Source organism: Opisthocomus hoazin, chromosome 1, assembly GCF_030867145.1.
Source record: "Opisthocomus hoazin isolate bOpiHoa1 chromosome 1, bOpiHoa1.hap1, whole genome shotgun sequence".
NCBI classification, from domain to species: Eukaryota; Metazoa; Chordata; class Aves; order Opisthocomiformes; family Opisthocomidae; genus Opisthocomus; species Opisthocomus hoazin.
The window spans coordinates 102028095-102051810 of record NC_134414.1 but is presented as its reverse complement, the minus strand read 5'-3'; the positions used below and the strand labels follow the sequence as shown (position 1 = coordinate 102051810).

General features: G+C 37.4%; 1 protein-coding gene across 15 annotated transcripts in view; it reads right to left on the bottom strand.

The window, feature by feature from the left end:
• Positions 1 to 23716, bottom strand: part of KDM6A (lysine demethylase 6A) — a 171390-nt gene that overhangs the window by 118408 nt on the left and 29266 nt on the right. For all 15 annotated transcript variants that reach the window (XM_075430978.1, XM_075430989.1, XM_075431023.1 and 12 more), the window contains exon 3: positions 11996 to 12104. In XM_075430978.1, the coding sequence (XP_075287093.1) occupies positions 11996 to 12104 (109 nt within the window). The remainder of the gene's footprint in view (positions 1 to 11995; positions 12105 to 23716) is intronic.

Below are 23716 nucleotides of genomic sequence, written 5' to 3'. Positions count from 1 at the left end.
TCAACCTGAAAGTATATTTATTATTAATCTTACACATGTAAATCAAGCAATATTTTAAAGAAAACCTATAACAAAAGAAATAATTTGAAATTTTGGGATTTTCATCCTGGACAAAGCTGTTGTAAGATTTAAAAATTTAATCATGCAGCTCATTTACCACACTCCCTGATGTCCCGTAATTTCTAAAGAACTGGTGCAGAGGGACATACAAAGAGAAATCAATTTCACATGCCCTTTTATTCAGCAACTAGAGAAACAAAAGCAAGTGAAAAAAAGCTTGCGTTTTATTCAACATCTAAGAACCAGACTAACCTGGAAAACATCGCTACGAACAGCTCTATTCAGTCCAATACTAGCTCTACTTAGCAACAAATTTCTCAAATCACCATTACTGCATTCCTACCCCCCACTAAAAACATCTAGTTGATTCATCTTGCCCTTTGGCTAACAGGCTACTTCAGACTAGAACATAAACAGGCTTTACAAACATTGCACTACGCACCATCCAAAAATGAAGAATTGTAAATAATGATTCATTGCAGTAGCACCAAGATTTTGATTTTTCAAGTGTTTGCTTCTTAAGATGTAAGAATGGTTTCTACACAGTACACATTTTCCAAACAACACAAGAAGACAACCTCTGCTTTGAAAAACTACAAACACTAAACAAACACTAAACAGATTAAGACAGTTAAGAACAATATGTGCGTTATGTGCAGGTCAATTTCCTGCAAGTACCACGGATAAACGATGTCTCTAAATTTTATCACTCTTCAACACCTGTCTTGCATACTTATTTCCATGATTTAACAGAAGACCTTAAGTTTAAGTGAAATAAGAACAACATACGCATAATTACAAGGCACACAGAGCTTTCTCTTCTTAAGAACACACCTTTGCACTCATTTGCCTATCGAGACTCGCAACCTTGTACTTTCACACGCCTAACTCTTACATGTTGAACCGTGCCCTTAAGGTGCCCCTCACCACTGGAACTGCTTGTGAAGCCAGCTTATAATTTCAGGTGCCCTGAACTGTGATTTATATAGATGCTCAGAATAGAAAACAAACCTAGGAGAATACTCATCATCCTTACACTACCAACACGGAATATGTGTCGATGTTTAAATGCAACTTGGACGAATAAAATAATTGGAAAGTCTAAGTCAATCAGGCTAAGTCTTTCACAACTTCAGAATACAATTCCTCTCCCATTACCAAAAAAAAATCTGGTAGGAACCAAAGGATATGACTGCAGTCAACAATGTAAGTTTAAGAATGTTAAGACTAAGTATATTTCATTCACATCTGTAATAATGTCACAAAGGATGCTCACAATAACACAAAATACCCTCCTATCCTAAATACTCCTTCTAGATTCACCTTCTCCCAGGTATCACTAATGACTTTGACAGCAAGGCACAATTAGCTTTTGAATGTGGGAATGACTTTGCTTTCCCAGATAGGAAATCACACACGCACACTATGAAAGAGTTTTGTAATGCATCACAATTAAATAGAAGTAATTCTTTTTTTACTCAAGCAGTATCTATCCTAATTTTAAAGGCTAAAGCATATTTCAAATACTTAAGTCAACAGCACCATATTATGCAAGATTTAGGAAACCAAAATCTTCTTATAATCTATTTTTTTTTTAAATAACTATTACAGTCAATTATACAGGAGATGTGGATAAAATAAAAATACTGAAAGGACGTTAAATACAATGCCAAGGATTTATACCGGGAAAAAAAAAGAGGGAACTTTTTCAGAGCAGCTGTTAAAACATATAGGAGTACCCACACGAGCAAAACCATTAAACAAGAGAACTGAAATACATGTTTCCCTATGGCAGTAAAAGTACTGCTAGTAAGTTTGTAAAACGTCAACAGTTTAAAAAACTACAACAATAGAGAAGCAATAGAAGACCCAAAAAACGAAAGGGAAAAATAAAAAGGGGGGGAGGGGCACCTTACTGCTACTCGGTGACCAAAACATTCACAGAATCACAGAATGGTAGGGGTTGGAAGGGACCTCTGTGGGTCATCTAGTCCAGCCCCCTTGCCAAAGCAGTGTCACCTACAGCAGGCTGCACAGGACCTTGTGCAAGTACAGCAAAAAGATGTTCAGCTCCAGCCTTTCTTCTGGCTCCTAACTCTACCTAGGCACAGTGTGCGCAAGCCCTTTTCCCAACCAGAGACAAAAGGAACAGAGGTGAGCAGTACTGAAAAAAGGTAGAGAAGTCATCTGAAGGTATTCGCTCATTCAGACTCGGTAAAGCCCCATAGCAGGGGAGGAGCAAGATTGGAAGGCACAGCAAATTAGGCTCCACTAACGACACTGCTCGTAAAGAAACTTGTCCAGATAAATTCTAGCACCTCCATTTAACACGGGGAAAAGTTCTTATACTGTATTAAAGAAAGGTGTCTTTGCTCCACGATAGTCTGCGAGTTCTTCCTTAGAGTGCTGGTGTTTTCTTTTCTAACTCTTCCATTCTTCAACAAAATTTAGCAACTTCCCATAGTAACAGCTGAAACGACTGCTGTAATGTGCCAGGATCATGTTACAATTAAAACCAAGTACATGGAAAGCACGAACTGATGAAGCGTAATTCATGTTTACACAATATGAAGAAAAGGCCTTCATTCTAAGGAAGGTCACATTACTCTTCCAGAGGAAGAAAGAAGACACTACAGTCCTCTTAAGTGTCTGAAGGGCCCAATCCTACTCCTGGGTCCAGCAACCGCTTCTAAGGATCCAGCCTTTCCTTCTAGGGTAACAGTATTCTGCTTCTACTTAACTCATTGAAGACAAAACGCTAAAATTTTTAGTGTTGTGCTGAAAAATGCGTAACAGTGAATCATGGAGGGATCCCTTATATAGGAGCTAAATGTCCCTTTCCTACTTCAGACAACTACACAACTAGACAACTTCAGTATTATTTTTTAGTTAGTTACCTGTGAAAGTTTATTTCAGTCCCCTTTAGATCTAGATTAAAAATCTGCTACATCAGCACCCAAGCTCTGCTGAAAAGGACTGAAGGAACAGGCAGAAAAACAGAAAAAAGGGATTCAAGAGAGCATTTTTTTGCCAGAGACCATGTGAAACATCCCTAATCAAGCATATCCAAAAGATGAATCTCGCATATAAGAAGAGGCTAGAAATCAAATTATGAAAGCAATATTTTTGAAAACTGGAACAAACAACCTACTAGTTTTAATGCAGTAGAACATGAACCATAAATCTAAACCTTATGAGTTCTATGGTGTAGAAATACTATATCTATCTAAAAACTGTATTATGGAACCACAAGTAACTTCTCCCTTAATTTAAAACTATAAGAAATGAGTGCAAACCCTGCAAATTACAGACTTCATTCTAGATTAAGAACAAACAAACAAAAAAAAAAAGGCAAGTGAATCTACTGAGCAACAAAAATTTTACACAAGTCCCGATGTGAAACACAGGCTGTGGTTCATCAGTGCTATGGGTCTAATTATAGGATGATATTCTGTGGTTTATTAAACACTGAAAAGAAAGTCACTTGTGTCATGCATCACAGTAGTAGTATTAAAGAACAAAACAAAAAACCACCAAGTAGAAACAACACTAGAGGCTGCAGTGTCATTTGAACCTTTACTTTTAATCCAAGACTGGTCATTCCAAGGTGAGAATTTTTGTCAGAAAAAAAGGTCTATGAACTACTGCCCCTCTTTCAGCATAGGGTCAACTCTCATTTTTACAGATACAAGTGAATTACTCTATTTTAACTGAAATGTCCTTTTTTAAACATAATTGAGTGCTTTGAATCACTCTTTAAGCATACTAGAATTCTGCAGACAATCTTCTGATTAGGGACTTATTATTGAGCTTTTCCAATCTAAAAGTTTGCCACTGAAATTCTTAAACCTGTGGAATTGTTGGAGGTCAAATACATAGAAACTTCTTTTTTCAGCATGCAAACTATTCCTGAGCTTCTAGAAAATGCATGTCTGGATTCAGAAAGAACAGAGGTACTGTCAACAGTAAGACGATGTTTCTTGCTTCACTCTCAACTGTACTTGTAAAATGATCTAGTCAACCACAGAAAACTCTCTTAAAAGCACAAAGCTGAGAGACCACATTCAGATGCCTAAACCAACCTTGGACAAGTGACTCAAGAATTCATAAAAAATGTGCTCATAGTTACCTGTTTCCACCCTTCTGTCCAGTATTCCATTACTTATTATATCAGCTTACACTCTTTCTATCAACATCTCTCTCCAAAACCAGGCAAATAATGTAAATTGCCAAACAGGTAATCCTTATGATCAGAATCTTGAAAACCCCACAGACTACTGAGTGGCAGACACAGCATTTACCATCCCACCCTGAATGCGGAAAGTGAAGGGGGGGGTTGGTGGTGTATCCTCAAAGGTGTATGTAGCTTTTCAGATCAACCACAATCATCTGTATTGCTTGATGAGAATAAAAGAACGTTTACCTAAAATAGCTCTGAAAAGAGAAACGCCATCGTTCCACCCAAAGAATTAAAACTACACGGCAGTAAGCAACCTCCTCAGCTCAGGATCGCTCTGGAATCACAGAATCACAGAATGGCAGGGGTTGGAAGGGACCTCTGTAGGTCATCTAGTCCAATCCTCCTGCCGAAGGAGGGTCACCTACAGCAGGCTGCACAGGACCTTGTCCAGGCAGGTCTTGAATATCTCCAGAGAAGCAGACTCCACAACCTCCCTGGGCAGCCTGTTCCAGTGCTCCGTCACCCTCAGAGGGAAGAAGTTCTTCCTCATAAGCCTCTGCCGCCTACTGCAGAGCTGACCCTCGGTGAGTCCAGTCACTCACAGCCTACCGGTTTCCGCTTCTTACAGGTTTTTACAGCCACCTAGAACTACCCGCTTTGCAATATCTACAGTCACTTTAACACTGACAGCCTTTATGATGTGTCCCCTAAGAGTTGGCCTTCCCCTCTTACTATAACTCGGCTCAAGGGACATCTCAGAATCAGGACAGGGATGATACCAGGTTTCTTATTTGCCCCTGTTTAAGATTCCTTGATTTCACACAGAGAACACAAAATAGATTTTACATAATTACCATGTATATGACTCAGGATGCTCTTTTTTTAAAATCTATGTAATTTACAAAATTTTACCATCTTCTTACGAAACTATAGAATTATTTCAGTAATATGGCAGACAATCTCGAATCTTCATGTCCAGAGTCTAAATACATAACCTAAACAAACAAGCGAGGTGAAAATGGGGAGCAAAATGTCTAGACTGAATGATATTCACCTACCTGTCATTTTCACGTAATCACAAATCAGAGTCACGGAAGGATGGCTTTTATGATCTTCTCTAACAAACCTACTTTATGCTACCTAAAAATTTAAGAGGCCTTTGATGCAAACAGGGAGCAGTTTGAATATTTTAGTGCTTGAGTAAAGAAAAAGTGAACTAGATACTGACACCATCTAGTGGCACCTTGCAAGGCTAAATGTGACTAACAGATTTTTTGGCTTGCTGAACTTTAAAAAGTTAAGAGCAAGCATTACTTTAATGACATATCCCTGAACAGAGAACTTTAAAACAACTCAGAGCTCCATATTCTTCTGTGTAAATCAGTATTTGCTTTCTTAAATAGAAATTTTTTAGTCATAATTTTTAAACAAGCACTAACATTTCTTAGTGCTTATGTGATGTGAAAACAAAGAGTAAGACAGAAGATTAGCCTGAAGAACTGCACAAGGGAAGCAAGGAAAGGGTACATGCGTTGCTTTAAATCTGACAGTGCTTCCAGGAAAAATAAATGTTCATTAAACACCTAGGAGACACATGCAGGTTATGGAAACAGCTTATTACATAGTGCAGGTTTTATCCACTACAGTGTTTAAACCTACCAAGATGAACATAGCCTGGCCATAAAATTCAAGACATCAAAAGATGAGGAAATTCCAAGGATGAGTCAATGACAAAAAAAAAAAAAAAAAAAAAAAAAAAAAGTTGTGGAAGCTAGAGCAGCAAAATGCAGCTCAGGTCTTTTGTTCCAAGGCCTCGGGAAAGAGGTTGTTCTCCATTTCCTCCAGAGATTTGTGCTCAAAGTACCAAAGAGACGATCAAAGAAGCCTAAAGCATGTCTTCCTTTTAACACAGAATGAAGGCAGACACACAAAGGCAACACAGTCATACATTTAAGAAAGAAAAATCACCAAAGAGTCCTGTAGGTAATTTTAATAACAATTAACACATCCTCATCTGGAAACATAATGCAGCAGCCAAGTGGTGAGAAGCCCACTGTTCCATGCTCATGTCTAATTATAAGCTGCAGAGGAGACTAAGAAGTATAAAACATATAAGACAGTAAACTCGTTGTCAAACTCATGTATGTTACAGAAATCCTTTAGACCACAAACTCTATGAAAGGTCTTAAAATATTGAGAACATCAGTGAAGGAACACAATGGAATCACACGAAGCTCAAAAATTCTTCAAAAAGCATATTCCACAGAATTACTTTTAAACAATTAAGTGTTTATTTAGAACATGGCCCAAAATGAAAATTTTCAGACAACCAGCCAAAAAACTTGGTCCAGCTCTATTCTATAATAACAATATTCTACCACTAATCCTTACCCCCCCCACACACTATTTATAAAGAACATTGTACTGTTCTAAGCTTAAGATAACATTCTTACTTCTTTCCATAGGAACGTCACGTAATGGTTTGAACTGCCTGAAATTAAACTGCCCAAAATTTAATAACAGTATCATGAAGATGAAATAAACAGCTCTAAATAGAAGTAACCCAGTCTCTGCCAGTTATTAACAATTACAAACAACGAAATAAAAAACCTTAAATCTAAACATCACACTTATTTGAAACACAGCCATCTCTTCCTCAAATCATTCAGACTGCTATGCTGCTTAAAATCCATTCCAGTTCTTCAGGACTCATCAGTAAAACACAGCCCAGCAGCAACCTGGCAGCAACTAGCACAATTCTGTCTATGCTGGGAAGTTCTCCCTTACATTTTATAAGATGACTTGTATTACTCTGTCCCTCAGAACACAGCGCATTGAAATGCTCCCTTAATGACAACACTTTCCTTCAAAGTCCTGAAAGACTAAGACATTAACCACTACAAAGAAACTATCTATAGAGCTGGAATTTTAAGTACAAAGGAACACCACTACGTTGTTGTACTTCACACAAGAATCAAAAAGTTACATTTTTTATTTTAGGCTGTATCTCAATAAATGAGCACCTCAATAAACATTCTGTATTTGTTTTCAGTTTTGTTTTAAATTTTAGCCTAACAATTGCTAAAAATTGCCTTTGGACTAATTAACACTATCTTACAAATTACTTACATTATTTACATTACTGCTTTTGACAATGCAGTCACTATCTACAAAGTAACTATTATTAAAACTGTTCTGACATATTACATAAAAAATGTGATCACCACTTGAGTGTAGCAATAAGAATTATTTCAGCGCAGTATTTATTGTGCTTTATTAACTGTGATGTGAATAATTGCATGTTTTCCCCAAATTATTCACTAATTGCATTATCTACTTCTACTTCCAGGAATTTTGCTTAGAGAACAGCAATTCAAGGAGGCAAATGATAAAAGTATGTCTCCACTTGTGCAACTGTTAGCTGTTCTCCAAGTCACAGACTGGAAGACAGCCAATATGTATGGCCTTTCTACAAAATAAAGATCCCCCACGAAAACACAGATGATATCAGAGTCCATGAGGTCATTAAACAGCATTCAACTAGAACCCAAACCTTAAAGATCACCGTCTACACTCCTTATGGAAACCAAAGTCATGAGGAGAAAAAAAACAACAAGAACAGAAAAAAACCCTCACCCACCAAATCAAAAAATCTCCAACTACTGATGTAGCGTCAGTTTCCTCCAAGATTAGCAGCACAGAAATTTTGGTAAAGTCTCAGCCCCTTCCAAAGAATGTAGTAGCAAACAAGGTTTACAGGTATATGCCACGGAGTCCTAGCTGGATTCACAATGCTGCCAGGATCCAAAAGCCTACATGACAACTCATCAACCTCCTCTGGCAAAATCCAAGGCTGAGGTTTCACATTCTGGAGCAATTGCATCACTTTTTTCTGCTAGGTTATTTTTCAGTTGGATCAGTTCCCCACACAGCTGCACGTTCAGCTGTGCCAGCACAAAGCAGAGAGCAGTAACGAGGGGGGGGGGGGAAGAACTAAAGACACGCCCAGGGAACAACGGGTTTGGAAACCTCTGAAACAATCAAACATCTGGGGAGTAGCTGCCTCGTTAAAAGAAAACGGAGGAAGAGATCAGATTAGAGTTAAGAAAATGCTACTGAGGAGACAGAATAGTTTTGACTGGGCGGAGTGAACGTTCTCATTTTGGGAAATCCTGGCACCAAATTCTAACCAGTGATGATCAAGACAATGAAAACTGAGCACAGAAACCACCTTGAACATAGTTGCTAAGCTGACTCAATCCATTTTGGTTATAATTGTCTGAATACAAGTCAGTGGCTCACAGTATTCAAAATCTGCAAAAAGGTTGATACCTTGCCTAGGACCTTCTCCTAACAGTAGCAAAGTGCAATTAACAAGACAACTCAATTTCATGGTTGCAGGGAAAACCCTTTAGCTAACAATAGCAATTCAAACATACTGCATTTTGTGAAAACAACAAGCTGCAGACCAGCTTCGGATATTTTAAATGCTAGGAAAAAATGTTGTGATACTCTAGTCTAACCTCAGATACAATACAGAGAAGAACAAACCTCATCCAGTAATTTCCGATGTAAACTCATGACTCTTGCTGGAGAAGTGTACTTCTTTATGAAAAAAAGCACATTAAATCTGGACTTCACTGGCTACAGGTGACAGAAAACATAATGCACTTCAAGAGAAATTACAACAACATTTAATAGGTTTCATTTTAAAATATTAATATATATGCTAGATGTATTTAGACTTCAGCAAGGCACCAGCTATCAACTTACTCCACATTCAAAGGTAGTCTGCCGCTAACTGATACTCCCTGTGTACATGCAGCAAGGGCAGTATTTGCCTGGTTAGTTCCAATAATGACATGCAGTAACCTGCCATGAATCTTTCTCAAGGTCCCTCTTTTCTGGGCTATGAGTCCTACAGTCATCTCTCTTATCAACTGAGCATTGCGTTATCTTCATCACCGAGCATACTTACGCAACCAACTAACAATTTTGTTCTGCTTTGCACAAACTGTATTACAAGTGTTTTTACACAAAGAACACTATGACATTTGCCTTTAATAAGGGCACACCTTTCCACACTATACACCAAGGTGTACACATTTATTAAAAATCTTTAATTAAATAAATAACAGGCTTCCAAGGAAAAGAGAGCTGTGCAGCATTAGTCATGCTGCTATCTTGTGGTATTTTATTAATTACATCCAATTTATTAAACACGTCAACTTCTCCACAACTTTGTCCAAGACTAACTTCAGACTAAACAGATTTATAGTTCTGAAGATCATCCTGCTTCAGCATTTTACAATTCTGGAACTTCAGGACTTAAAAATTGGGTAAAATATACATTAGTGAGATCACAACACTTCTGAACTCCCTTTACTTCTCAGTCCCGAAGCATTTAAAATTTAACTATAATTACAATTAGAATGCATGACAATTAAAAGTAACAGAATTTACAGAGTGGAATCGAATTTCTTTTTGAATTTATAAAGCAATACACCAGCATTCTACTTCTTTTAAATAAGAGCAGTAAATTTACTATAGAACACATGTCTTTTTACGTTGTGCATAGTACTTTTATGATCTTTCGTACTGGAGTTCAACAACTGTTGTGAACATTTGTCCCTCACTTCATAAAAAAAAAACCTTTAACTTCCCTTTTCCTATCACTTCAAATTCCTCCAGTATTATTTTCACTACTACTCCATTTCCTTGAAAATACAGATACACCTCATTTTTTTTTTCTATAATTCATCACTAACAAAGTTCTTTCACTACTTGAGACTTCTTTCATGACAGAGATGTGACTTTACACAGGCATCTAAGAAAATACTAAGTATTTTAATTCAGGTTTTTAATGCCTAAATGCTTTTTCCCCACACAGTTGTTCTCATACTTGTTTCCAGTTCTGGAGAACCGGTGTTTTCAACCATCATCTGTATTTTTTTATGCTTGTTCTTAAAACTATATAAACAGCACAAAACAGACTCCCACCAGTAAACCCCGCCTCTGAGCCGTAGCAATGTCTAGTCATTATCAACTCAACAGCAGAGTTAATACAGTTCAGCCCACAATGCTGCGCTGTTTTTGCAAAATAAAACATATGCAGTAAACCATACTGCACACACACCACACCAAGTTGTATTAGGCTCATCAGAAACAAGTATAATTTGTTTGCAGAGGGAGTGGTTGAATTTTCTTTGAAAAATAAAATGAATAACACAAAATAATAAAAAACACGTGATCAGACCATTCTCCAGGAAATTCTATAGCCAGCATATTGCCATGTTCCCTTCAGGTTCTCCCATATCTCTGAAACTGGAAACACCAGTGGTTATATTACACCAGCTGGATGGGATGTAGATACAAGTTGTGGGTTCCTAAGATGCTGGTACACGTTATGGGTACTGAGGTCCCTAAGCTCCCCATACATTCAACAGAAAGAGACAGATGCCTCAATCACTCAAAGCCTTCTGAACTTCCATACTGAATTTAGGTAAATGCAAATTCATCCCTAGTAATATCAAATCTAAACTTGTCACCTAAAAAACGAAGGCGAGGTAGGTTTACAGGAACCTAACTCACACTGTTGTATGTTAGATACAGTGAACAAGTGGACATATAGACACACTGTTAAGAAATGGTCCACAGCTAGCCTGAATCACTACGCAGTGCTTTTGACCCACAACAAGGTAGCTGTAAACCAGCATTTTTGTGTGTTTGGAAAAAAAGGGTGGGGTGGGAGTAGACATTTTCGGGATGGGGTTGTTATTTGTTTCCGTACACAAAGTCAAACAGAACTGTGTTCATACTAAAACTAAAAAGCAGTAACAATGAGAAAAGACATTCCAGGAAAAAAGTTCAATATTCTGACCTGTTTCTAATCAGTTAGGTAGAGCAAGATCCAAAAAGGCTTTCTACTCATCCATACCTCCCACAATCACTGAAAGGCAGGCAGCTACCTAACACTCGGCCTGACACCCAGTGTCACATGAGGTGGAAACAGGACGAGCCAAAGATCTAGCCCTGTGTCTCTCTCTGTCAGCAACACAGCAGAATATCTTTGGGAATCCACACCACTACCAAAAAAGCACTCTACTGACCCACAAGCAACAAAGCACAAGTGTGCATAAGCTTCTATATTCACTGGCTGCAACGATGGCAAAAAACACTTAAGTAATTTCAAAGACTGATGAAGCAGAGACCTAGAAAACCCAGCCAGCCGCTCACCCCCAAACCCCTGCACCCATTCTTCTACTCCGTAGTTAAAACAGAACTTGAAACACTAAGTGCAGATTTTTGCTTCTGAATTAACACTTTTAGCCTAGTTGAGAATCTGGACACACATGAAAGCACTAAGACAGGCTCTTACCCTATGCACCCATGTCTCCCAGTCCCCATAGGAAACCTTCAGAGGCATGGGTTCAACTGTTTGTACAGTCATGTAATATTGAATCAGAAAATGAAGTAGGCAGTGTGGTACTATTGTATAAACTAAACAAACTTCATATTCCTACCTGAACCAGTAGTGTTCTGGTTTGTTTTTTTCAATTACAAAAAAAAGGAATAATGGGAAGTTAGAATACAACTGTTTTCATAAAGACATCAGTCTTACTCTGTTATAGGCTTTGAAATACAGTACAAACTGAGAAAACAGTGAGTTATCCCAATGCTTTTCATTCTATTGCATCACCTACATCAAATGACAATCCCACAATGACATTTATCAGAAGTACTAAAAATCCTTACCTTTTGGATAATCTTCCAATAAGAGGTTGAAGTGACCTAACTGACAAAAGAAATCAGACTCGACCTTTCCTTCAGCTTTCAAAATTAGCGATTCATAGCAGCGAACAGCCTGGGAAAAGAAATACAAGGTTTTCAAAATTCTGTATTTAACTAAAGCAAGTAATACATTTTCTATACACTTTTTGAGAAATAATAAAGTTTCTTGTTACTCTGCAAGGCAAGAAGTTTACGAACACTCTCAGTAGCTTGTAGTTAGCATTACTTTATTACTTTTCAAATGGAACAGTATTTACAAGTTCACCGATTCGAATGCAAATTGAAAGCAAATGAACAATTCTCTGGTTTATTTGTGGACTCCAGAAACATTCAATTTCCCAAACACAAAACAAACCTCTAACATACATGATGATTTTTAACTTAAAAAAAATGAAAAAAAAAAAATTTATTCTTCAAATCTGCAAGAAAGAAACCTCTCTGATTTTATTCTTGTTCTGTGTTAATTTTTTCTAAAGGATTCTGTTATTTCATTCTACCAGTTGTTTCACTAGCTTTTGCTAAACTGAAGAATATACTACCTCAACATGCTTGCTTAGGCAATTTATATACCTTAGCATATACTTACCAAGATCTGATTCTTTTCATTTACCTCTATCATGTCATAAGATACAGTTTACTACCTTCTACTTACTACACAGTTACTGTAGACTAAGTAAAGCTAGAAACACGAATCCAACTAGAAACGACTTTTATTTTGAGAAAAGTTGCCCCAGAAGTTTTTAAGCAGCACACACGATCAAAGTATGCTCCGTGCTGCAAAAACGCATTTTTAATAAACTGAACTGATACCTTCTATTCACCACAATGGTGATGATCTTTAATCTATTACATTCCTACCTCATGACCCTATTTACACTTTGGGAATGAACAAACAAACAAACAAATAAATAAACTGGTTTCCCAACTTTCTGAACTTCCAGTTTCGTAATTTTGAACATACTAGCCATCAGAATGAAGCAGACGAATAAACTTAAATGGGAGGGAAGGTCCTTTGCAGCAGCAGTAAACCTAACAGTTCTCAAAAGCCTGACAGACATCAAACGAATTCTAATTCCAGCTGGTTAAATGCACAACTTTCACTAACTCACGGTTTGACTATGTTTTAAAACTGGTTGCAATTATGAACAGTTTCATTTTAATAATGAAGCTCGTCATTTCAGTTTAAGTATTAAGGTCTTTGATTACTGTAATTTAAGTCATTTTATTAAAACTGGAAATTCTAAAGCAGAAAAAAGATCAATCCATCCTGTAATACTTAAGTCCAAATACTAAATTAGTTGTCTTGCCCATATTTGTGATTTACTTTGTGTACACTTGTACTAATCATGGTAATGAGAAATTACAACAGTAAAATGAGGAACTGTTAAGAAACAGTTCAAAAACACCTGTGGAGAATCCAAATTACTGATCTAAACTGTATTTTAATTTGACATTTTTATCTTGCTATGTTAGTTTTTAAATTGTTTTCTTAAATCGTAACCCATAATAAGATCAGCCTTGCTGTACTCAATGGATACAAAGCCATACATGTGGCCAAATGAGTGGGTGGGTCTCAGTTTGTACCCCAAGCTCGAGATGTATTGCATATGCTTTCGCCTACTTCCACATTCAGAATATCCTTATTTTGTGTCTGTTTTCAGAAATACAGTTCTGATGAATAAAAACAAATCTATGCTGCTGAAAAACAGCAGCAAAAATGGTAACACATATATTAAATCTATTAGGCTATGTGTGGTATTAAATTCATTTAATAAAACCATTTAAATTACGTATTTCAAACTGTGGCTATTTGGCCACATTCTGAAGACATTAAATCAAGACGTGCATTTGCCTCTGCATCAAAGAACTGCTGCAGAATTGTTCATGCACGCTGTGCATTTTGCCTTAGCAAACTGCACTGGCAGGACTGGAATTCTGTTGACAGTTAATCAAAGGTACTACTCCTTCAATTTTATTTCCACCACTATGAATACCTCTTGGAGTCAGCCAACTCTCAATCTAAAGAATATGATCCCTGGAATCAGAAGCAAAGCACACAAATCCAAAGTGAGTTTCTTAAAATTACTATGTGTGTGTGATGCGATTCTCAGCATTCAGGCTCATCTGCTGAACCTATTCCAATCTGCAAATATTTTAATGCAGAATCACGGGGTTTGTGCCTTGCTTCGTCTACCTGCTTTTTGGTCTCATCTCTGGATTTCTACAAATCGTAACATGATTTTTGCTGGTGCCCCTAACGTTGCTGTTACAGATTAATTTGCAGATAGGCCTTCCATTTTCTGAGGATACACAATACCTGCTGCAGCTGCAGAAGAGAATATTCACACTGTGACATTTTCTTCAATTAGTTTGTCTTCTATGATTCAGTCACTCTTCAGAGCATATCGAAACCGCTACCACAACAGGTAGCTTACAAAAACTGCTGGAGGGGAAACTTTCCTTAATTAGATGGCTACAGGTATTTAGAGGGAACTTGACTTTACGAACAAACATAACAGGATTTTTCTACACAGGATGCTCAAGGAAATTATAAATCACATACACGTAAACAGCTAAGCATCCTGGGACCCTCAACATGTCCCCAGCCCCTTTTTAAGTAAATCCTTATTAAAAGATGTATCACAAGTATCTGAAGCACTACATATAGTAGGAATACAAAAAGCTAGGGGCCCAAGTCTTTCACGCAACTCATACCAATTCTGAACAGGGCATTCTCCCTTTGCCTTAGAATACACTTTGAAGACACTGCTAAGCCATCTTATTAACGCCAGCACAAGGCAAGGCATAGAAGACCAGAGCTGCAAAACAGCACTTCCCCTTTAAGTAACAGTTCACTTACAGTTAACGGTTACTTTAAGTGCAATTCAGCTACACCATTAAGTACACCCTCTCAGTTGATCTCTAACTTATTTGCAACATTACCAGGAAAACACTTCTATTTATGCAAACTTAAATTGTGAAAGTTGTTCCACACACATTTTTAAAAGTCTTCTAGCACTTTCTAACAAAATGAAACAGAAACTAAGAGCGACCTTTACTTCCTTGTCAGGAGCACCAAAGCCAGCCTCCTGAGTCTCTGGAGGACCAGCAGACTGCTCACTACGTGGCTCTCATTCTCCCTAGTAGCCAGAGCAGATTCAGCTAGACAAAATGGTCTATCCAACTCTGGTTTTGGTCAAGACACTTTCTTCCCCATCAAACCCCTCCACAAACGTCTTTAGAAAGGAACAAGTATTTTTCTGCAGAGATAAGAATTTGTCTTAGTTGAACAAACAGATGCAAAGCATTCTGAAGAGGAGGTCACAACTACACGTATCTGTATATGGTTTCTTTGAAAGAATAACCAAAAGATCTAATTTCAGTGGATCTGTAACGGCAAAGGCCATCTATGGCACCACTTACGCAACCAGTTTAAATCACCCTGAGATACTAAGAATTCTAAGGAAGCTAAAAACCCCTCAGGTTTTTAGTTATTGTTATTTCTCCACATCGTATGGACTTGTAAGTGCACTCAATGGAGCCAGCCTTCAGAATTGCTAGTATTGACAAATTAACCAGAAAGACCCTGAAATGAAAAGGAAGATTGCTACACAACGTCGTACACTTCCTTCCCTTTGTTCAAGGCTTCATGAAGATAAAAGGGAAACCTGAAGAATTTAGGAACTTGGCAAAATAATCAACCACAGCTGCTTCGCAGGGTGGCAGCCAGAGCAGAGGCAGGACACAAACACAGGAATGGCTGCAGCAAAACAAGCCGGTTTACATGATATGAAAAAAGTAACAAGACTCCTGTTGTTTGCTTTACTAAAATTTAACTGAAGTAATACACTACTGTCAACACTTCTGACACAACAGTCACAAACCCCCTCTTGCGACATCATGGTTTGTGACTGGGGGCATTCTGATTTCACAAATTCAACCACCAATTCTTAGCACACGTTTAAATACAATATAGTGAAGAAGAAAAAGGCTTCATGTACGTGTCAACTTGGAAAAAGCTAGCAAAACGTATGTGTTCACAAAAGGGAAAAAATAGTTCCACTATAATCTTCAAAATGCACTACCAAATCACTGTATGTTCACTACTTATTATACCAAAGGGAAAGTAACTAGAATATTTTTCTCCTCTGTTGTGAGAACATTCCTCCCTGCCCCCCAAACCAAACAACGCCAACCCCATAAAGCAAATGGCAGGTTTGGCTACTATGAACAAGATGTCTTCTCAAGAAAAGAAGACCCTAGAGTTGGGAATACACAATAACAAAAAAAAATAACAATCCAACAGATAAAACCAAAATTCTGAATATTGTATTAGAAGTCACTGATAGATACTACAGCTCTACTTCATAAATGAGAAGGAAGGGCGATGTTATTTATACTTCAACTAATATGAAGAAAAAACTTTACTATTATCACTGGTTGCCACTATTTATATTTTACAGCACAAATTCAAATCATTGTTCGACTATTATACTAAAAAGAAAACACAAAAAAAAAAATCAATATAGCTTTTTTCAATAGTTTCTAAATAAGATGATGTAATGATGTCCTTTGTTACTCGTGACAAGCACGACTGACTAAGATGAAAGTAGTGGGACCAAATGGCACAACATGACAAAATGGTAATTATTAATTCTTTAATGTATTAACGATACGAAAAGAGAGGAGGGCATTGAGTCAGCAAATTTTTATTTAAAACATAGAGAACACACTGACAACTACAGAAAACAAAAAACCAGCAATTTAAATTGTTATCATGGCAACAGCTGGGCAGTAATGTACAGTGAAATAAATTATTTGAATTTTACTAGGTAATAAATAAACTGTTCAAGAAAACTACAGTGGTTTAATGCAGACAACGTGTAAAATGTCAAATTCAAAGCCTAAAGATGTTCCTAGAACCTTAAAGTTCACAACAGAAAACACTACTGTATATATAGACAAGCCTTCCATCGGCGAGGGGAAGGGGAACAAACAGTTCCTGCTTCTTATTTCTTGTTTCTCTAGAAAGCAGTAACCTGAATGGGTGGGCTCTGCAAGCAGGTAATGGGAACTGGAAGCAAGAAAAAAATTCCATGTGAGAAAACACGAAGAGAGACACATCAGTGGACTCTTTACAAATGAAATACATACCACACTAATGCTTAGAAATGTAATGTTAATTAGGTCTTATGGGATATCTTACCCTTCTGGAAAAGAAAGTAATTACGCAGACAGTGCCGGACACTGAAGTGATGATTATGCTATCTACTACCGATCAGTCTGAGGGATATCTACATACCACAAAAGCAGAAGTTTATATATGTGCTGGGCTCATTCTCCCCACCTCAGTATCATAAGAGAATGTTCTGAAAGGCTTCTCTTCCATTCCTTTCTCCATGCCACAATTCACCAAAATGCACACGTGATTTTCTAGGAACAGTGACAGCAGCTACCGTCCTGAGAACCTCCTGATTCAGTCCTAGCTCCTGCTCTGCAACAGAAGTGTGAACAAGGTTCGCTTCAGCTAAGCAAGAAACAAAAAAGACTAGTCTGAATTCTTCAGCAGTTAAACTATTTTTTTGCCCCCATCAATGACTGGCAGATAAACACCACCTCCTGGGCTGTAGATGACTTAAAAGAACATCTCATTTACTTCTGCACAGAAAAGCATACAGTTCATATTTGATTGAAGATAACCTATATTAATTCAGCAGATCCTCCACTGAAGGCTCTCATATTACACATGGATGGCACAATACTCTTAAATTCCCTTACTTTCTTACTCAATATCAATTCCCACTACAGCTTTCAAAGCTTCTTTATACGCTATGTTTGTGAAGCTCATACTGCGTTATAAAATTTCTGTCTCAGCACAAGTTCACTCTCCTTGCATTTCGTATACGGACTATGTTATGTAAAAGCCTCAGCGAGAGCATTAGAAGTACAGCGTGCCAGACACAAACATGTTCATGCCTCAAAAGACTCAGGCTTCAAGAAGTGAAAACATGAACTGGGCTCTTCAGTAACTTTGTTCTTGCAAAATTGTTATGGCATATTGGACTGTTGGGAAGTTACTCTAATCTGCTAATAGTATTTAAGATCAAAGTCTGTATCATTTCAGGGACAATAAGTAGTACAGAACAATGGAAACTGATCCTCCTCATGCATTTCTGAAGAAATGTATCATCAATTTTGGCTAATTTGTTTTCCTATTGTTACTGCTTCATGCAGCAGGCCACAGGAATAAACACTGCAAGCAATGTAAAAGAAAAGCAGCTGCCCATGTTACCTACAAGCATAACTTGACGATAACAATTGAGATGAATTTTCTTTAAAAGCCACTACTGTGGCCTAGGACTTCTCTACCATAAGCATCATTTGAAAAAAAAAAAAGTTACATCTTCAGTATAATCTAGAAGAGAGAAGATGAAGCAGCAATCAGCAGAACTAAGGTCAAAGTTGCTACGTTTACAAGGAAAAATTAACATGAAAACTAATTGAAAGGTAAACAGCATAAAAACGTTCTAGGAACTAGAGTGAAAGAAACACACTATCACTGTAAGAAACAAACAATAAAATAAAAAATTCAACAGTTTCGAAACCTACTGCAGAGAATTAATATCACCAAAACAAATGCTACAATCAGATGGAGAATAGGAGACACTAGTAACTTAGAAATAATTCTTCCTGAAGTCAATTATCATTGAAAAATGAGGGATACTGCTTCATAAAAGGCACAGATCTGCAGAACAGGATATAAAATAGAATATATGCAAATCAATGAGAATTGGAAAAAAGTGACATGGTGGGGCAGACAGGGGACCAACCTGCCACCACTGAACAAAGAACACTTAATATCAGCTACAAGACATCCTTTGCAAGTGGTTTCTGTCAGACAGGTGTAAACCCAGTGGAGTAGTGTAGGCTTCCTGAAAAAAAATACAGGAAGCTTAGTCATTTTCAGCCAACAGTGTCCATAACCAATCGCATTTTGATGAAAAATTTGTTGACTCGAGTTAATATAGTGAATCACTCTGCATTAATTCTGATATCCCCCGTAAGAGGCAACCCTCTACTCCCCGGTTACTGCTTTTAAATACAGTAAGAGATACTTACAAATGTAGATGTGTATGTATGTACAGACACACCTACATTATACAGGAAATTAAAAAAAAAATTTAAACTATCAGCAAACAGAATGCTCTCTATTCTGTCCCTGAAAACGTTTTATAACCTGAAGATTTAGGAGATTATGACAAATTTTCTATAGAACTTCATCTTACCAAATCCTGCATAGTTATGCTTCTTTTTTCTCAAAAACTTGTTTTTTAAAGTAGCAGTACATTTTTCACAGGCAACTGAAATGGTTGGGTTTTGTTTGAGAATATAGGAACATTTTTTGTTATTTTTACCATAATAATTCTATTTCAAGTAGAATTGCAGCACCTTAACTTAGCAATTGTTCTAGAGCTAATGAATAGTTAACCACATATTAAAATTTAAGACTACTAAATCTGATTTTATTCTAGCAATTCTTAACTACACCAACACAGAACATCACAACTGAGGTGCAAGCATGTCACACTTCAGACCATATAGATAGCTAACTTTGATACTTATCTTTTTTGAAAATGTTAAACCAGTTCTATCTAGGAGGCTACAGATTTTCATCTAGATTTCAGTGAAGACATCATACATCAAATGAATAGCTGTTTTAGATTTCATTAGGTAAATAACTTTGGAAATACAATCAAAACCCACACGGAAAGGAAAAAAAAATAAATAAAGACCAATTAAAGCCAGAGTCTTCATTAACAGCCATCTGTTTTACCTAAGAAAAAAACCCAAAGTTTATATCTCAGTAACTGTCACTTCTGCGAAGATCTCCTGATTCGGACACAAGTCTTCGGAAATGTTAACACTGACTATCAGCTAGCAGGCATAAAGACGACAATAAAGCAATGAATAAAGGAGCTTGCAAAAAAAGTATTAAACAGAGAACAACGTACATACATACGCATAAGAAAATATCTATCAAGACTGACACAACAAATATGTATTTGTAAAAACACCTTAAGTTTCAGACTAAACAGAATGATTTTCTGTGCTGTTGTTTGAATACAAGGTGATACAGAAGAGCAACTATTATAAAATATTAGAAAACTACCACCAATTGCTCAGTCTGAAGTTCAGTTCCAAAAGGGTTCAAGCACCAGAGGTGGCCTGATTTTCAGAAATAAATATTCTTGGTAGCCTATTCTGAAAATACAAGGAAACAAAGATTTATTTTAGAAGAATGGAGATGAAAATGGGTCAGGAATTTTCACGAAGAAAGTGTAAAAACCAATGCTAATAGGGTGGGAAGTATGGAGTTTTAAGCACCACAGGAGACATAAAATTGGTAAAGGTACATTAAGACACAAAGGATAAAAAAACATCTAAATGGGAGGAAACTGGTTTCAAATACTGAAATACCATTATATCAAAGAGTCTCAGAATGCTGGTAACTTCTAAAGTTAGCATAGCCAGTATACCAGGAAGGGTGCCCCACAAAGATTTTCCATCACATCACTGAAATCTCACATACAGGTACCCCTCCACATTACCATGTTCCTTTTTCCACTGTCATTCATATATACCCCTCTTGTGGCTGCTTAATTATGCTTAGACAATGGGGATGCCGCTCACATATAAAAGTGAGAAACACTGGAACATAATCACATGTGCATGAAAAACAGCTTGCACAGAAAAATATTTTGGAGAATCTTATACCCAGTAAACACCTTGAAAAGCGCCACAGTAATACCCATTAAGAGCTGTAGTTCTTCACTGCTAACGTCTGCAAATACCCAGACTATCCCTCCCCCTTCCCACCTGATGTGGCAGTCTGAACAAAAAAAAATTGCAATGCGAACATAAGAGGACTACAGCCCTCTGGATACCGTCACACAACTAACGATCAGTACCACTTCTGAATGGAAGAGCTGGTATACCTCATTTCAGGAAAGAAATCAGGTCTACTTGCGCTACACAGCAGTAACAGGTGTGGGGGCTACATTCATGCACATTTCAGAATTGGCATTTATGTACTACAAAGTGCAAGTCCAAACTATTTTAGCTACTAGTGTGCATTTATATTTGTAATATGCGCTAAACACCAAGTAAAATGGTAATACACTCAAACAGTGCTCAGGAACTTGACAGAGTCTTCTGGTAAGTAAAACTTCACGCTGAATTTTCACAGGCAACACATCCTGCAGAACCCTGTAGCTGCAGGGCAAATAGCCATGCAGGTTGTCAACACAGACTGCTTTTGTTAATATTCCCCTGGAGCCAGACAGAAGACCTCCTTCTTGCGTAATGCTTCCCAAACCCTATCAAATTAGACATCCAATATAGAGACAGAGATTAACAGATACTAAATGGAAAAACATGCCTGTACCAAGCTTAAAATCAATTCTATATGTACCTCTATGTATTTTCAGGGATACTACTGAACTAGAAAACAGAGCCTGCTTCAATGGACACAGTACAAGTACAGCAGGTCAGAACCAGTTCTATTATCAGGGGCAGGGGGAGGTGCACAAAAAAATTCACAAAAAAAAATTCACAAAAGAAAAAAACATTAAAACCATCTATTAAGGACATTCATCTAGGATCCAAAAGACCAGGATTCAGGGCTTTGACAAATTTGAAACACAGATGTACACCTGAGTTGTCCATACTCATAGCAAGTGCCTTTAGTATCAGGCTCCACAGTCAACCTCACTTCTAAGCCGGAAGTCACCATGATGATTCACAGCAGGACAGAGGCAGAGTAACAGACTAAGCTTCCACCTATATGCGGAGAACTTGTTTCTAACTATCCTTTCCCCACCCACAACTACAGTATGACTCTGTGTAGACAAGGTGGATTTTCTGATTTAAAAAAAAAAAAGCAACTGGATAAAGAAGAATGCAATCCATTAGAGGAAGGTACTGCGGAGTTTGCAGCCATACCACCACCTGTCTTGGTTGAACACTAACAAATATAGCCTAAGTTACAAGTTCTACTCAATTCCAGCATGTTGCTATTCCTTCCAACAGAACGATTTGCAAATACTCTTTTCCACCATGCCCAGCTGGAAAACATACAATATCCCCCCTTCTGCTGGGCATACCTTTTAGTTCCCATGCACTCTGACTACTTAATGCACATACTCCAATACTTGTGGACGACAAGCCACCAATTCAAACCATACACAGAACAGTGCTCAATAGCATGGGCTTCTACAACCAGTCACATCTAACTCCTTAATACGTAACTCTGATTTGAAAAAAATAATAAAGGTTAAAGATGTATAGATTTCAATTTTAACAGCACAGGGTAAAATCATGAAATAAATTAAAACCAAAAAATAGCATCCTCATCTTGAAACCATGATTAAGTATAGAATTTTATGAGTTTAATCACAAAACTGTCTCAAAAATGAGTCACTACACTTTACGAAAAGCAATACACATCCCCAACACACCTACTTCCAAAGGCCAATCGTCTAAACCAGCTACACTTCTCAGATTAAAAAAAAACACACAAAAAAAAAAAACAACCAAAAAACAACGGGGGGGGCGGGGCAGCAGCAGAAGAGCAGCTTACACCACACAATTCACTACTCTTATACTGTTTATTACATTTGGCAGTCCCAAACGTTACAGAAAATAGCTAATGGCCATCTTATTCTTAATAAATGCCCATTTGTAGACTAAAAATTATGCCATGCAAGTGGAATTCAACTGTATGGAACCCAAATCTTTGACCTGGCATTTATCTTGTGTTGCGCCCACACTACCTTTCAGAGTGACTAAATCAGTATCTCTTAGCACTAAAAACATGGCTGTCTCTCAGAAACACAGAGAAAATTCAAAAATCATTAAACAAGCAAACTGTCAGAGAAAGCATTTTACAAACCCACTGAAGTGCAAATTCTATCACCAGAGATTTGAAATGGGACGAAGTACTCCAAAAGAACAGATGTGCAGTACAGCATTTCACATCAGGAAGTTCAAAGGCTACTGGTCCCATTCATAAACCAGCTCCTGTATGCGATTCCTACAAACACATTCGAAGATCTCCTTATGATAGATACTGTAGGGTTTGCATTTAAAATGAAATAATGATAGAAATAACTGAATGATACACATTTCAGGCGTTTGTTGCAAAGCTTTTATTATTGATGAACAACATGCTGTACTCCACAGGATTCAGTCTACAGAAGATGAGGTGTTTCGGTTAAGTATCTGACTCTTCAACTGAAGCTCTAATGACTCAGGCCTTTAGATGAAGGATCAATTCCTATATTGCTTATAGTAGCAGACATCATCAACTTCAAGTATATATTAATGCAAACCCTTAGAAGGAACTTCAGCAGTTTTACAGGCAACATAGTTTCCAAAATGCAACCAACTTGAGCCTGCATAAAGGCACGGACATAGTGATCCAGGACATAAAGTCACTCAAGAGTTTTTCATTAAAAACACAGTTCCTTAACACTAAAAAGTTGACTGTCTTCCTTTTTCAGGTTTGGCATGAATGGGGCACACCCATGTCTCCCATTTCACTGTCACTTACGCAATCGATCTTTGTTTAAAGGTTAAAGCATTCAATGGCCTGATCATAGATCTTTAAATTGCCAGAATAAACCA